Raw genomic sequence first — 15,764 nt, 5'->3', positions numbered from 1 at the left:
GTGCTTAAAACTTAGAACGGAATCCCATTCAAACAGGATAGTACCAGTTAGAACTTAGAACTTACTCCCTCCGCCTCAAAATATAGCACCTAGGATGGGATGAGACCAATCCTAAGACAATGTATCTGGACATGAGGCATGTCTACATACATTGTCCTAGGATTTGTCTCATCCCATTTTAGATTGTTATATTCTAGGACGGAGGTAGTATGATACATAATCGGTATCAGCCGACAACTACTAGGTATCAGGTGATACTTACGAGGTATCATGTGATACTTATCAGGTATCAATCGATACCTAGTAGGTGTCGCCTGATATCAGTTAGGACATGATACAAATGGCAGCCGTCTCATAGCATTCCCATTTTAAAAAGGTAGCTTATTTTTGTGAAAAATAAACATTTATCACGTGTTCATTTTTTAAAAAAGGTCATTTTAGATTCACCTTTCGTATTTATACGTTGATCTATTTTGGGACTGAGAAAATACCACTACATCGCAATCTGGCTTAGCGCTGTCGAGGGTCCCACAAGTCTGGAGTTGCACCCCCATCATCCAATTGCAGGGCAGGGAACTGGATTGGGGGGATAAAGCTACGGCTAGAAGCTAAAAAAAACCTCCGTTCTGAAAGAACACGGCCATCTCACAGACATGGCCGCGCCACCGTCACCTCTCGGCCTCGCGCGCCGCGTATCCGGCGCCGGCGCCGCCACCCCGGCCGCGGCGTGGTCCTCTTCCTGCCGCTCCAGGCGCCTCCGCCCTCGTCTCCTTCCTTCAAAGGTGCGGCCATTTTCCTTTCTTGGCTTTCCTCCCCTTCTCCTTTGCTCTCATTTCCACTGAGCGGTGACTGCAACTGTGTGAGTGGTTTCTTGGGTGCAGAGGTGGAGTGGAGTGGTGAGGATGGGAGCGGCCGTGGGAGGGGAGCAGGAGGGCGAGGACGAGGAGGTGAAGCTGGCCAAGGAGATGGCCGCCGCCCGGAGGCGATGGGAGACTCTGGTGTGTCCCTTCACCTTACCCTAACCCTCCCTGCCTGCAAATTCTTCTTACGATTTCCCCCACATTTGGGTTTCAATTCAGTATCATCTTGCGTGATCTATGGCTATTGAAATGCTGATCTTCTGCTGTTCATGTGTGTGTGGGAATGATGCTCTGCCTGAAGATTAGGGAGCAGAAGATCAAGACTCTTACACCCAGGGAAGCTGGCTATACATTCAAGCTCACTGACAAGGTCCTCCTTGATGTTAGGCCCTCGAATGAGCGTCAAAAGGTTGTGTCTCGCTGCCTGTCAAGACTCTTAAAGTAAAGGGGTGTTTGATTATTGCGGAATGGGATTGTTTTTCGTTGTCCTTGATTGTATTTGAATTGGCGCATTTTAGGCCTGGGTGAAAGGCTCTACCTGGATTCCTGTATTTGATGTGGATACATCGTTTGATTTGGGTGGCGCCGGCAAGAAATTCACCAACTATGTGATGGGTATGCTAAACAGGGTCACCATATGCAAACCTGACTGTCAATCTCTTGTTCTTGAATGCTTTCTTTACAAACCTTGTTCTCATTGTTCATCATTAAACTAAGCACAGGAGATTGTAACATGGAATGTTTTCCATGTGTACACTCTAGAATGGATAATGCAATGATGATTTTCTCTGGGCTGTTTGACCAGTTTACATACGTCTTTTAGATTACCATCATACTAACCACAGTAGTAGTTCATGAAACACAATTACTTGAACCAAGGCATGTGTAGCTTTCTGTTTTATGTTAGTGTTCTATCCTCTGTGAGCCTGTGAATTTATTTTTCAACTCTTACATCACCCCTCCTACAATTCGGGACATCCAAATGATCGAACTCCCATGACTTCCCTAGGTGGCTGGTGGAGTGGCAGCTCAACAATGACAGTTAACAAGTACGCTCAACATCTACTGAATTTAGAACTTTCATCTGCTATTTTCAGAACAGTAAGATTGACTGATCGTAGATCAAATTGCTAGGAACTTTGTACAACAAGTTGAGGAGAAGTTTTCTAAAGATACAGATATCATAGTAGTTTGCCAGAAGGGACTGAGGTAATTCACTATCTTATCAATGCTGAATTTGATATGCATAATTGCATATCAATACTTTATCGCGTTGTTTACCTTTTGAGAAAGTCAATTCAGTAATGCATTCTTGTGTTGCCCTTCATGGATGTGTAATTTTATTAGTTGTGTTCACTTTTGCCCGTAATTCGGTCAGATCATTGGCCGCTTGTGAGCAACTCTATGGTGCTGGTTTCCAAAATTTATTCTGGGTACAAGGAGGACTGGAAGCAGCTGAAGAGGAGGTAGGAATTGGGAAAAGAAATAATTATTTCATATATGCTACTCCCTTCGTCCCCTAATATAAGGGATTTTGACATTTTGCTTGCATTGTTTGTCCATTTGTCTTATTCAAAAAAATTTGGATTATTATTTATTTTATTTGTGACTTACTTTATTATTCAAAGTACTTTAAGTACAACTTTTCGTTTTTTATATTTGCACAAAATTTTTAAATAAGACGAGTGGTCAAACAGTGCAAGCAAAATGTCAAAATCCCTTATATTAGGGGATGGAGGGAGTACTTCTTTTTACTGAATTATGGTTTATAATTTTACCCCTTCAGGACTTTGAGCGAGAAGGTCCCCAGCCTTTCAAGCTTGCTGGTATTGGTGGGGTTTCGGAATTTTTCGGGTAGGTTTCAAGACCCCAGCTATTCTCCCCTCCTAGTGGTTTATTATCCCTATTATTATCTGTCCAATCTACATACACAAGTCATGTATTAAAATCAAAGCAGTTGTTTGAGTACAAGAACAGAATAATGTGATAATGAGATAGGCAAGCTAGAACTCGCCAACAACTTAAAACTTCAGATTGTGTCTACACAGGCAGATGAGCATTATAATGGGATTTTCTTATTAGAAATATGTTTCAGACTTCCACAGAAGCATGCACTATCGCTCCTCCATACTCCAGAGCACTCCATCTGATTACAAATCTTTAAGCTTTGTGTACTGACAACGACTTCATTTCAGCTGGACGGATCAGCAACGAGCGCAGGCTGTGAAAGAAGGGCTGGGCTACCGTCTGATCTTCACAGGCCGTTTGGTAATTCTCTGAATTCAAGAGAGGCACACATCAATTCTTTTCTCCAATGGAAATGCTTTTATATGTTCCTTCCTGGAACAACAGGTTGGAGCACTCGTGCTTGTCGACGCATTATTTCTTGGCGCTCAAAGGATTGGCCCTCTGCTTCAAGAACTGCAATCTCGCTAACGAATATCGGTCTATGAGCAAACTGCTCTTGTGACGTCCAAGCTTTTCGAGCACCTCCGGCTGTGAGTTGTTGCGGCTCCGTAATGTAAGCCCATTGTACATGTATGGGGGAAAAATCAAGCTTTCCATGTTTTGAATTTATGGCTGTAGCCTGTAGGTTACTAGGTTTCATCTCGTTTGGGAGGTAGAATTTCCGTAGGAATCTCTTTCTTTCGTATACAATTTGGTCAAATTTATTGTTCCCAAACAGGCCTGGATCATTGCTATCAAGTTTCAAGGAAATTAATGGTAGTTCTTTACAAATGGTAGTTCCTAAAATATAGCATTTTTAGACCCTAACACGGTCTCTAATATGCTACTTTGACTAACAATATCTATAAAAGTAAGATGTTTTAAATAAAAAGAGTTACATATTATGATATTATGATAGTTTGTTTAATGATAAATCTAGTAACATCAATTTTACATGATTAATCTTTTTTATTTTTTTGCTATTAATGGTAAAAGTTAAAAATGTTTGACTTGTCACTATACTAAAAATGCTTATATTTTGAGACGGAGGGAGTAAATGATAATTGTAATTTTTAATAAGATAGGTGATCAAATGATAAGGAAGCAATACCCAAGAAAGATTAAATTCCAGGGCGAAGAACACAACTCCTAGTCAATGACAGCCAGCACAAGAATTTGCCCCAAACAAGGCCTAAAAACGTATCATTCCCTCAACAATCATGTCGACATTATATAATTAAGTATGATCTGTCCCGGTGTCGATCATTCTTCCTGACCTGCCACTCTCCTCCTATCACTCTCATAGTCTCATGACATCTAAACGCCAGTTGATAAGCCAAACGTCTTCTCTGTATTTTCACACTAATCGATAGAGGCAAGTCAAACAAAATGATGTTTCTTGTAACTCTTAACCGGTGTTAAGAGCCACATGACCCCACATGAAGTGTGTGTCCTCTTTTAATTATTAGTTATTTTTGTTTTTACCATGTCAATGCCGGCATGCTGTTGCTATCATGCCATCAAGCAACATTACCAGATACACCGAGGATGATCATATATATGACACTGGGTTTTGCAACAATTGAGTAGTACTCCTTGATGATAAATTTGACCCCATCTGCTGGGCGTTCTAAAAATGAGAAATTTGACCGTTTGCTCCTGGACTCTGCATACCCTAATACTCACCGTTGACTTTTTAACACATGTTTAACCGTTCGTCTTATTAAAAAAAATTGTAAAATATGTAAAACTATATGTGTACATGAAAGTATATTTAACAATGAATCAAATGATATAAAAAGAATAAATAATTACTTAAATTTTTTGAATAAGACGAATGATCAAACACGTACTGAAAAGTCAACGGTGTCAAACATTTTGAAACGGAGGGAGTAGTATTTCCTAGAGTGGATTTCGTAAAACTGCAAATTATCAGTTAGCTTATCAGTTAGCTGTAACTATAGCAGGACATCTAACAAAACTACAACGATTGTGAACAATTTTACCAAAACCCCACAACTTTAACTGGTATGAGTGTCTGACATGTGGACCCAACTTGCAACAGTATAAGTATTATATATTTATATGTATGTCTGACATATAGGCCAAAACCAATAAGACAAAAAAAAAGTTGCAGAAAATCATCAACTATTGTTCCATTCCACTTTGTAAGAAAACCAGGTGAAGTTGTCGCAAACTAGTAGTTTTAACGAAAATAGTTGTGCTTTTCCGAAATTTACTCGTTTTCCTATTAATAACATTTTCCCCTCTATTATTTAAATAGAAATATAGCTAGGGCTCATGTCTAACTGGTATATCATAAATTAATTGTTTTATAAGAACTAATAGCATACTTCCTACGTCTCCTAGTAAGTTCATTTTTAGCTCATTTTATTTGTATCAAAATAAGTTCATTTGTAGAATAATCATTGCATTGAAATTTGTGGAAGTACGAAATAATTGTATTGAGAGTAGATAAAGTGGAAATAGTTGTATTGAGATTTGATAAAGTATGAGTATTATAGTCTTTTTAGTTTTGAATTACTATGTGTGGAATAGGTGAAAAATAAACTTATTTTAAGATGAATAGCCGTTGGATCCGCTTGAGGTGCAGTGGCTAGTGTGGCCACAAGTTAAGCAGTCACACGAGCACCACCAGATTTAAAACACATGATTCAGAATTCCAGACGCATCTAAATACTGCAGCGATTTGCTCTGACAAATAGTAAAATTTTGATTTTTACTGTATCAATAGATTTGGACCATTGGATCAAGAAGGGCTCAAATTGTGTGGGCTCAAATTGTGTGCAGTTGCTATTGTGCAGTCATAGTGACAACTGCATTGGATCTCAATACATTATCGTTACCAACTAGCTGGGGTTAAACATTGGCTTTAATCAACTAGACCAACATATCAGATATGAGAGGAAATGTGTCCTAGGGCACTAGGGCATCTCACACGATTCCCCACCTCTCCCACCTCACTCCTACCTCACTCCTAGTCCTCTGCCGAAAGTACTTCCTCCGTTTCACAATGTAAGTCATTCTAATATTTTTCACATTCATATTGATGTTTGAATCTAGATTGATATATATGTTTAGATTCGTTAGCATCGATATGAATATGGGAAATGCTAGAATGACTTATATTGTGAAACAGAGTGAGTATCATGTAAAAGTTAGAAGGAAAAAAATAGAGCTGTTTGTGATGATATGGGTGTGGTTGTGTTGTGTGAGCCGATGTCCATTGTACTGTACTCATTTTAAATGTACGTACCGTTAACTTATATAGTTATATGCGTTTGATCATTTGTCAAAATTTAGTGAAACTTTAAAATTTATTATACTTAAAGTATATTTAATGATAAATTTAAAATAAAATAAACTTTCAGCTGTTATGTTCAAAATCAACATCGTCAGATATTTTAAATTAAAGGTAGTACTTTTAAAAAAAGGATTTTTGCGGTGTGTCGTGGCGAAACTGCTACCAAGTTTCAATGATCATATGCCATTTCATAGGATAATTACTCTCATCGTGGTAAGTAAGAATCGATTGCCTATTTTCGGCAGGCTGTTGTTTCAAAGCATCGATCTGCTTGGACAACTTGAGCAAAGCTAGCTAGAACTGGGTCGATATAATTGCAGCACTAGGCAATCAAGAGACGGAGCTGGCCACCAGCTAGCTGAGCTGAGCTGATATGATCAACACAGTGCAGACTTGGTCGTGTTCGAGTTCGATCGACGGATGGCTGTCCTGCTCTTGCGCTCATGCATGTCATCTCTTCGGAAGTAGGAGTACAGCAGTACTTGAGGAATATTATTAGAGAGTAAGTTGAACTGTTTTCAATAGTTCAGGGTGTAAACTAAGCTGAGGAATTGTTAGGAGGTTAAATGCTGTGGCAAAATAGTTTGGAGGAGCGAAATGATTTTTTTTTCATATGAAAAACATCTAAATTTATTTTTTGCCAAAACACTAGTATATCATCAAATTTTCATCCATTAAGAACGCCTTCTCAATATTAATAATTCCAATGTGATATCTTAATGCTCAATGAACCTAAAATAGTTTGGATGAGTGAAATGGACTCTTTTTGAGTTTTTTTCCATATGAAAACATCTAAATTTATTTTTTTTTGCCAAAACACTGGTATATCATCAAATTTTCCTCCATTAAGAACGCCTTCTCAACGTTAATAACTCCAATGTTATTATCTTAATGCCAAATGAACCTACCATGAACGTCATGCTCACAATTTAATTAACAACAACCGAGGCACTCAAGATCATTCGCGGTTGCCGCTTCTCACCGGTTGCCTGAACCCTTGGGACCCCTCCAAAAGCTTAATTACCCCCAAAACCGCATGATCTCTCTCTTCTCTTCTCTTCTCACACGTCGTCAAAGCCTCTGACTTTGGATATCCCCGACCCCACTAAACTTAATCAACTTGATCATTACAACAATTAAGTTGCCTCTTGAATCCAACGAAGTAGCTGGTCAACTCTCCGAGCTCGTAGCCTCGCTCTCCCGCCTATAAATTCACCGATCGATCGATCGATCGATCTCAGCATCAGCAGCAGCAGCAGATTCATTTCTTGGTCTTCGTCTCCGTCTCCGTCCTTGGGTTGATATCCAGAATCAGTCGGTTTGGTTTGTCAGCAATGGCGAGGCTAGCCGGCGTTGCTGCTCTCTCGTTGGTGCTCGTCTTGCTCGGCGCCGGCGTGCCCCGGCCGGCGGCCGCCGCCGCGGCGAAGACGCAGGTGTTCCTCTCCAAGCTGCCCAAAGCGCTCGTCGTCGGCGTCTCGCCCAAGCACGGTGAAGGTATATAACAACTAGTAGCTGATGATGATGACCTTCTTGCTTCTTTCTTACAAAAACCGTTTGACCATTCAGTTACTGATCGAGCAGTTAACATTTTGCCAAAAGTTATTTGGTTTGATTTTTTTTTTGAACTTGGCCGGTTTATCCAGCGGTTTCTAAATTCGAACCAGCTCGACAAGACCGACAACCAGGCAGTTTACTGTTGCATTTTGAAACCGTGTTTGAACCACCCAAGATTGCTCTTGATTAGCATGCAGCATTATGAACCGAAAATGCTCTTCATGGCTACCTAGCTAGCGATTATAAAAAAAAAGTATTTTTCGCCTAAAGTTTGATGTAAAATCAGCCTTAAGAATATGTTCCGATACCCATTTGCGCAACTGAAACTCCGAATGATGATTTGTCTGATTTGTCGCCTGTGATCGATGCATCCGAAAAGGGATGAACAGCAAGGGAGAAGAATATGTCCCTAAGAAACTCCTATCCTAGTGATAGCCAGGCCGGCCTATGCTATTCTTTTATTTTAAAGAATAATAATAATAAGATTTTTTTTTCTCATTTCAAGTTCACTTCATTTTCTCATGGCCGTACTACAAAATCTTTTTTTTTTGTTAGCTCACTTTCGTTTATCTTTTTCTTTTTTAAAAAAAATCATGATAAGTGCACGTTAGGCTTCGTTGAATTTGGCTGTTAAAATAATCAGATTAAAAGTGTCACATGTACTTTGGCTACTACTCTCTCCGTTTCATGTTATAAGACGTTTTGACTTCCGTCATAGTTAAACTGTTTCAAGTTTAACTAAATTTATAGACAAATATATGTTTAACTAAGTTTATAGATAAATATAGTAATATTTTTAATACTAAATTAGTTTCATCAAATCAATAATTGAATATATTTTTATAATAAATTTGTCTTGGGTTAAAAATTTTACTAATTTTTTCTATAAACTAAGTCAAACTTTTAACTTTGATCAAAGTTAAAACGTTTTATATCCTGAAACGAAAAGAGTACTACTATTACTAATCACTAATCAAGGGAAAATTATTCCGGTGGTGAGCAGTCGTGCACGCCGGCGAGAACACGGTGACGGTGACGTGGTCGCTGAACACGTCGGAGCCGGCGGGCGCCGACGCGGCGTTCAAGAGCGTGAAGGTGAAGCTGTGCTACGCGCCGGCGAGCCGGACGGACCGCGGGTGGCGCAAGGCCTCCGACGACCTGCACAAGGACAAGGCGTGCCAGTTCAAGGTCACCGTGCAGCCGTACGCCGCCGGCGCCGGCAGGTTCGACTACGTGGTGGCGCGCGACATCCCGACGGCGTCCTACTTCGTGCGCGCCTACGCGGTGGACGCGTCCGGCACGGAGGTGGCCTACGGGCAGAGCTCGCCGGACGCCGCCTTCGACGTCGCCGGGATCACCGGCATCCACGCCTCCCTCAAGGTCGCCGCCGGCGTCTTCTCCACCTTCTCCATCGCCGCGCTCGCCTTCTTCTTCGTCGTCGAGAAGCGCAAGAAGGACAAGTAGATCGTCTTGCTGCAAACGCAAGTTCGCAGCTTCAGTGGACTGAATTCCGTTATCGGAAAAAAAAAAGGAAATGCGTACTTTAGCTTGCTGTTATAAATGTATACAGTGATGTTCTCCTCGGATATAATTTTGTGTTTGTTTTTACCTTTTTTATAAAAATTATATGTACCTTTTGTTTCTTATTTTTGTTTGGTCACGTGCAACGAATATGAAAATAAATTGGTTGCTGTAACTCAAAGTTTGTCTTTTTTCTGGTATGGTGATGTACAGTATATTGGGCAGCATGTACATTGTGTGCACTTGGTCAGGTGAGCAGCGGATGCCAAAAGGAACAAGAAAGCTTCTAAAGTTATCTTTGCATTCAAATCCAAAATGAAAAACAAAAATTGATGAATTGGTCCCACTCCCAAACATAGCATCAAATCAAATGCATTCTTGCCAGAGAGCTTCCAATTACCAGGGGAATTATCTCGTTGGAGTGTTCAGTTTACAACTTTGCAGCAAACATGATAGGAAGCTAACTAATTGCCTAACATATATTTGCCATCTCATAGTCAACTTTGTAAACAGGTGTACGCTTCCTAATGTTTGTAATTTGTACTCCTTCCAGCGTAGTGAAAGGCCAAGAGGACTAAACATTATAGTTTTTCTGGGTACTTAATAGGGACAGCAATGAGCTAACCTCCCACTAAATTATTCAGCTTCACACGTAGTATGAGAAGGCAAAATAACAATGACAACCGCAACGGAAATTTTAACCCGATATTTTTTATATGTTCATACGGCACACACAAACAGCAGAACAAATCACAAGCACAGGCAGATGTGAACACTGGCCTAATAAAGAATTCCATGTAACAATGGATAGCAGCAATGCCTAAATGTGGAGGTTGAAACATAATTGTGCAAATAGCAAGAACAATAGTTAGTGTATTAAAGTTTGGTAACAAACTGTTTTGACATGGAAGAGAGGGGCAAAGGGGAATTAAGAGGAAAAATAAAAGGAAACAGAAGCATCACCATGGAGGTGACAATAGCTTGGGCCCTTGAGCGAGCCTGCGAGGTATTCCATTATCCCCTCCACTCTTCCAAGGCAAACAAAATGGGAGTCAAGCAGCAACAAGAACGCGACAACTTATTTGTTCATTGTTTAAAATAGGAAAAGAAGAAAAAAAAAGATCTGTCCGAGGATAGAAGTGCTCAAAAGGCCAAAACCATGGATGGCAGAAGAGTTCACCATCTCTGCCCTGTTAACGACCTGAAAAGCAGGTAGACAAAGAGTTCACATCTACCATCTGCTGAAAATTAATAAATGATCTAAACTTGACAGATATGTCTAGTAATACAGGACAAAGTTACTGTGATCAATGTTAATCGCGTTCAGTTGGATTTATGCTAATAAGCATCATGGACAGTAGGAACAAACAAACCTGTCTGTATTTCTGTTACCACCAAATGAGCCTCTGTCCCTGTTGCCCTGAAACCCCCACCTTTCTTCTGCTGGTTTAGGATTTTGGTCTATGCTGCTACGGGAACGTGGTTGTTCCATTGACTCTGTAATCTGTGATTCGTCTGGTGAATTACTTAAATGTGCAGTAACCTTGCCAGATCCAGAACCAGGTCTTTGCCCAAATCGAACCTTGTTGTCCAACTCAACTGTAAGACGCTCCAGTTCCCTTTCCATCTGGGATAACTTTTCTGATAAACCTTTTTTATCCTCGTCACTTATGTTTGCTTCAGTTTCTTTCAAATCCACCCTAAGCAGGTTAATCTGTTCTTTCAAATCCTTCTCTTCGTTTGTCTCCGGTCTGCAACATTCAAGTCCATGAACAAATGTTTAAAACAATAAAATTACACGAGTAAATTTCAGTAGGACCAGCGATTTTTAAAACATCAAAACTACACAATATAACTATTGAAATGTAAAATTGATTAATTTTGCAATTGGGCATGACCAGCAATTATTGATTGGTTATTGGAACGAGGGACGTAAATAGGTCCAAACCACAAGGCAAGGGCTAAAGCAATTGACTGTAGGAACCAGGAACTGAGCATAAAGACAGGAAGAAAATCATTCCCCAAAGGCCCAAACCATATGAAAGTTGAAACGACAAACTATAGGAACATGCATGCTTCAACGACCAGAATATTGGCATTGGTTAAAAAGAAAGGCAAACATGCATGAACAGTCAAAGTATTTGATAACCAGGAACCACCAGAATATTCTATTATCATGCTACAAATTTCCACAAAAAGAAAAGCTGGTTCAAAAAGTTTACCGATGATCTTGCTAGTCTTTCCTAGTAGTTACATATATCTGGTAGAGGTGATAAATTATCCTACATGATAGCATATTAGGACCAAAGACAGTTCAAGTATTGTTACAAATCAGGGCTTGGGTGGTTCAGAAATTACAATTTCAGTTCCACAGTAATCTCAGCACCTGGCAGGTAACAATTATTGGTCACACAGATCTGGAACATTTCGAAAGTAAATTTGAAAATTCGTGAAAAACACAACAAGGTAGAGATAATGCTGGAGGAATTAACATACACAAGAACATAGATGAAATTTATTTTATTTAACATATCTATTGACGGTCGATAGCTTTTCCATTGTACAGAGATTTCACTCAAGATTGTTGATGCATGACACAAACAGGTTAAAAACTGTCAGGCTTCTGACAAGTAACAACCATAACCATTCAAAGTGTCAAGCATGAGCAAGTGGGTGACCAATGAGGTAATTCAATAAACTAACACCACTACACATTTCAAAACGCAGAGTTACGCAAGCAAGAGCAATTTGCTATAGTGTGAAAGTAGTAAGAAAGGAAAACGTTGCAGAAAGCCAGAAGCAATTGTCATCTTCATCAATAACTATAAATCATTGAATCTATATTTTTAAAGTAAAATGCACGATGGTAGTAATAGAGTATAGATTACCATAATAATTGAACAGAATACTGTTGAACAAACCCTATACATTCACGCACCAAAAAAAAACTACTAAAAGTGAAATTTCCATAAACTATTGAGTTAAAGTTTGTTACGTGCATTCCAATTAATCAACCAAATGTGACGAAATAGCACAGTGTGGTATTGTATATGCAATATAAAAAGATGGCATAACTAACAGTTGAATATTAATATTTACATATACTTGGAATCTTTATGGTTTTTGTAATTTGACCATGTCCTTTAAAAGGTTAATATATAAATAGGAAATGCATGCACAGGTCCCAACCAGTTTTCATTAGGAATAAAAGTTTTTCCTCCCAGGTTCTTACAATGGGAGTATATGGACTAATAAGAAGACATTTAAATGGAAAAGGTAATGAAAAAAAATACAAGTTTCCCATTATAGTTACTATCCATAAGACCATAACTAGTTATTGCTGTAAATGCAGTTCTCATAATCTCTCAAAGCAAAGCAAAAAAAGAAAAAAGGTATATCCGTTCAATTCATACAACTGCTCATTGTTATATAACCATTGAAATAACCAGCAAGCACAAAAAAAAAATGCCACGCTTATTTCGTAAACACTGTGCAAAATTAATTTGCTTAAAGAAGCATAGAAACTACTTAAGAGTGCATAGCTGAATTAGAACTAATGTCTGGCTGACTTGAACTATTGCAAGGTGCTGCCGAAATGCTTCTGCAAAAAGCTATTTCACTTAAGCACCACCACAACTCACAAGCATAAAGCAGCCAAAGGTCATGGCTAAACACACTCTATAATTGTTAAGGTCACAGGCCCAAAGATTCAATTGTTTTGATCAGTATTGCATTCAAAGACAAATGCTAATTGCACAGTTGTGCATACTATAAAAGGTAAACTTTGTTATAAAGAGGCAAATCCATTTATGGCATACCTATCAATTCGACGATGCTCCAACTCAAGATCAATCTTTCTCCAATCCTTGCCTTTCTCCTGAAGAACTACCTCTCTTGGCTTCGCATCCCCAAAAGGATTAACCTTCGGCCGAGCCCTCGGCACACCTTCACTACCCACAGCTGATGTCTGTGATCCAGGGCTCCCAGGAAGAGACGAATGCGCACTTCCTGGCCTACTAGACTGTGAGCTGGTTGGGCGGCTAGTCTTATGATCAATCTCTGTCTCCATCTTCCTCCAGTCCAGCCCTTTTTCAGCAAGAATGTCCTCGCGGGGCCTCGCGGCGCCAAATGGGCTTGGCCGGCTGCGTGCCGCCTCGGCAGGAGGCGGCGTAGGGGTAGCCGAGGCATCCCGCTTGGGCGGATCAAGCACTAGGCGTGGCCGCTCACGCTCGCCATTGTGCGGAGGCAGAGGAGCGGCACGGGACCATCGGTCGGAGTCGGTCGAGGTAGGCGAGTCGCGGAAGCCACCGCCACCGCCACCGGAGCCGAGGCTCGGGTAGCGGGACGGCATTGGCATCGGCTTCTTCCCGCGCGACCAGTCGCTGTCGTCGTCGGCGCGGCCGAAGGAGGAAGCGGCGGGGGCGCCGCCGCCGCCGCCCCCGAGGGATCCGTACCTGCTCCGGGCGCCCGAGTCGGCGGGCGACGGCGTGAACGACTTCTTGTTGAGCGACCAGTTGCCCGACTCGTCGGCGCGCGACGGCATGTCGAGATCCGCGTCCCTCCCGGGGCCGCCGCGGCGGCCGTCGTCGTCGAACCCGCCGCGGCGCTCCCCGGAGCCGTAGGAGCGGAACCCGCCGCCGAGGCGGGACCGATCGAGCTCCTCCGTGGACCGCTCCCGCGGCCCGGTGGGCAGCATCATCATCTCCTGCGGCGTGAGCCCCTTGGGCTCCGCGGCCGCGGCGGCGGGCCGCCTCCCGGCGGCGGCGCCGTAGGTGGTGAACTCGGAGAGCGAGAGGGTGGTCCCCTTCTTCTTCTTGGACTTGCCGGCGGCCGCACCCGCGGCGGCCTCGCGGAGGCTGGGGAACCCCGCGGCCGGGGCGGGTGCGGCGGCGCTCTCCCGCTCCTCCTCCTCGGCGCGCTCGGCGTCCAGCGCCCACGCGCCGGCGCCGCCGAGGCCGCCCCAGGCCTTGGACATGGCGGTGGCGGGGACGAGATCTAGGGTTTGGCGCTCGGCTAGGGTGAAGGAGGAATGATGGCGGGGAGGCGGAGGAGGAGGCGGTTGGGTTGGCGATGCCGATGCGGAGAGGAGACGAGACGAGACGAGACGGGGACGAGACGAGGCGAGCGGAGCCCCGGGTGGTGGTGGTGGTGGGTGGGTGGGTGAAAGCGTGCGTGGGCGTGGCTCGCGCGGCGCGGTGGCTGTCTTGGCTTTTGGCTGCGTCGCTCGCTGCGAATGCGTGCAGCGTGCGGGGTGGAGAGCGTGCCGTGCCGTGCCGTGAGCCGTGACGCGGTGGGTGGGCTTTGAGTTCTCAAGTTGTTCGGTGTGTGTGTGTGTGGGGGGGGGGGGGGGGGTGGTGCGCGTGGGATGATGCTGAACGAAAACGAAAATAGCCTGTAGATTCTTCATGAGCAGTGCTACTGCTACTGTTAAGTTTTTTTTTCTAACATCTATATAGAATTGTTCATGAATTTTAAAGAATGTGATGGGATTCAATCATTTGTTTCTAAGGTGTTCATAGGATTTTTTTTCTATAGAATTAAAATAATCTAGAATTTCTATGTTTTCTTTACAAATCAAATGGGCCCTCAACATTTTTCCCAGTGCCCATGGCCGATTGCCTATTTGCCTGACAGACATGCACGCATCGCATCAGCACGGCCGCCGGCGCCGGGGGCCAGAAAATCCGTAGCTTTCCGGTGACAGCGGCAGCAACGGCTGACCGTGAGACACGTGGAAATTCTGTGGGCGACCATCTCACTCCTCGGCTCACCAACGAGTTCACTTCTTCGTTCAGAGGCTCTCCTCTGTCCCTTTCTCCTTTTCTTGCTTCATTTTTTTCACAAGAGATCTCTCCTCTTTTTTTTCCTACAAAGGTGCCTTTTTTTTCATCCTTCAGCAGAAAGTCCACGGAAATTTCTGCCTTTTTGATCTTTTTTAATGGAGGACCTGACTTTGCCGTCCACGGAATCAAATAAATACTACCGATGCTTGGGATAATCCTCCAGTAAATGTGCAGCCAATTTTTCTCGAACAATATGAGTTTTACAAGAGAGAAATGTACACTGTTCGATTCTAATTATCTGGAATATGCCCAAGCAGGTCAGAGGCTTAGTTTAGAATTTCGTTGGCCCTTTCAGAGTTGCAAGAGGAAGGGAATGAGATCCCCTGCAAAGCAAGCTCACATCATACACAGAAACACAAGAGATGCTAGCCGTCAGAAACTCAGAATGGATTAGAGAAAACGGGAAAAGGCTGCTCAGACAACTGCAGAGAGACGAACTTGTAGTCGTTGGAGTTAACCTTCTTGTCCTGGTTCCTGTAAAAAAGAAAAAAGAAGAAAAGAAAAGAGGAAACCTTCATGTCCTAGTGATGGATATCATACCTGCTCAATGGATGGAGAAAAGACAACATTTTTAGGTACTTTTCAAGTTAATGAAGTTTGCATAACAGAATGCTGTTATAACTGAAAATACTTGTTTTTAGCTACGAAAATGTGCTGCATTCGATCATAAATATCTGACATTTAGAATAAAATTTTTAAAACTTTTAACCATTA

The 15,764-nt window shown here is 42.3% G+C and overlaps 3 protein-coding genes across 3 annotated transcripts; 2 read left to right on the top strand and 1 right to left on the bottom strand.

Annotated features, from left to right (window-relative positions):
• Window positions 1–546: 546 nt before the first annotated feature.
• Window positions 547–3,599, top strand: LOC4329862 (rhodanese-like domain-containing protein 11, chloroplastic). Its single transcript, XM_015768364.2, has 10 exons — window positions 547–782; window positions 882–998; window positions 1,162–1,269; window positions 1,379–1,475; window positions 1,870–1,909; window positions 1,995–2,069; window positions 2,239–2,326; window positions 2,647–2,714; window positions 3,056–3,128; window positions 3,213–3,599. Exons 1-10 carry the CDS (start codon window positions 654–656, stop codon window positions 3,294–3,296), a joined length of 879 nt encoding a protein of 292 aa, XP_015623850.1. The 5' UTR covers window positions 547–653; the 3' UTR covers window positions 3,297–3,599.
• A 3,772-nt stretch (window positions 3,600–7,371) lies between these two features.
• LOC4329861 (high-affinity nitrate transporter-activating protein 2.1) lies at window positions 7,372–9,382 on the top strand. The gene is made up of 2 exons (NM_001416699.1): window positions 7,372–7,626; window positions 8,690–9,382. The coding sequence occupies exons 1-2, from the start codon at window positions 7,467–7,469 to the stop codon at window positions 9,148–9,150; spliced, it is 621 nt and encodes a 206-aa protein (NP_001403628.1). The 5' UTR covers window positions 7,372–7,466; the 3' UTR covers window positions 9,151–9,382.
• A 678-nt stretch (window positions 9,383–10,060) lies between these two features.
• Window positions 10,061–14,341, bottom strand: LOC4329860 (eukaryotic translation initiation factor 4B1). The gene is made up of 3 exons (XM_015767066.3): window positions 13,026–14,341; window positions 10,581–10,958; window positions 10,061–10,408 (listed from the first exon to the last, which is right to left on the bottom strand). Exons 1-3 carry the CDS (start codon window positions 14,180–14,182, stop codon window positions 10,384–10,386), a joined length of 1,560 nt encoding a protein of 519 aa, XP_015622552.1. The 5' UTR covers window positions 14,183–14,341; the 3' UTR covers window positions 10,061–10,383.
• Window positions 14,342–15,764: the final 1,423 nt, after the last annotated feature.

The sequence above is a fragment of the Oryza sativa genome, chromosome 2 (genome assembly GCF_034140825.1).
Source record: "Oryza sativa Japonica Group chromosome 2, ASM3414082v1".
Classification (NCBI taxonomy): Eukaryota; Viridiplantae; Streptophyta; class Magnoliopsida; order Poales; family Poaceae; genus Oryza; species Oryza sativa.
This window is presented reverse-complemented; position numbering and strand designations above follow the sequence as displayed.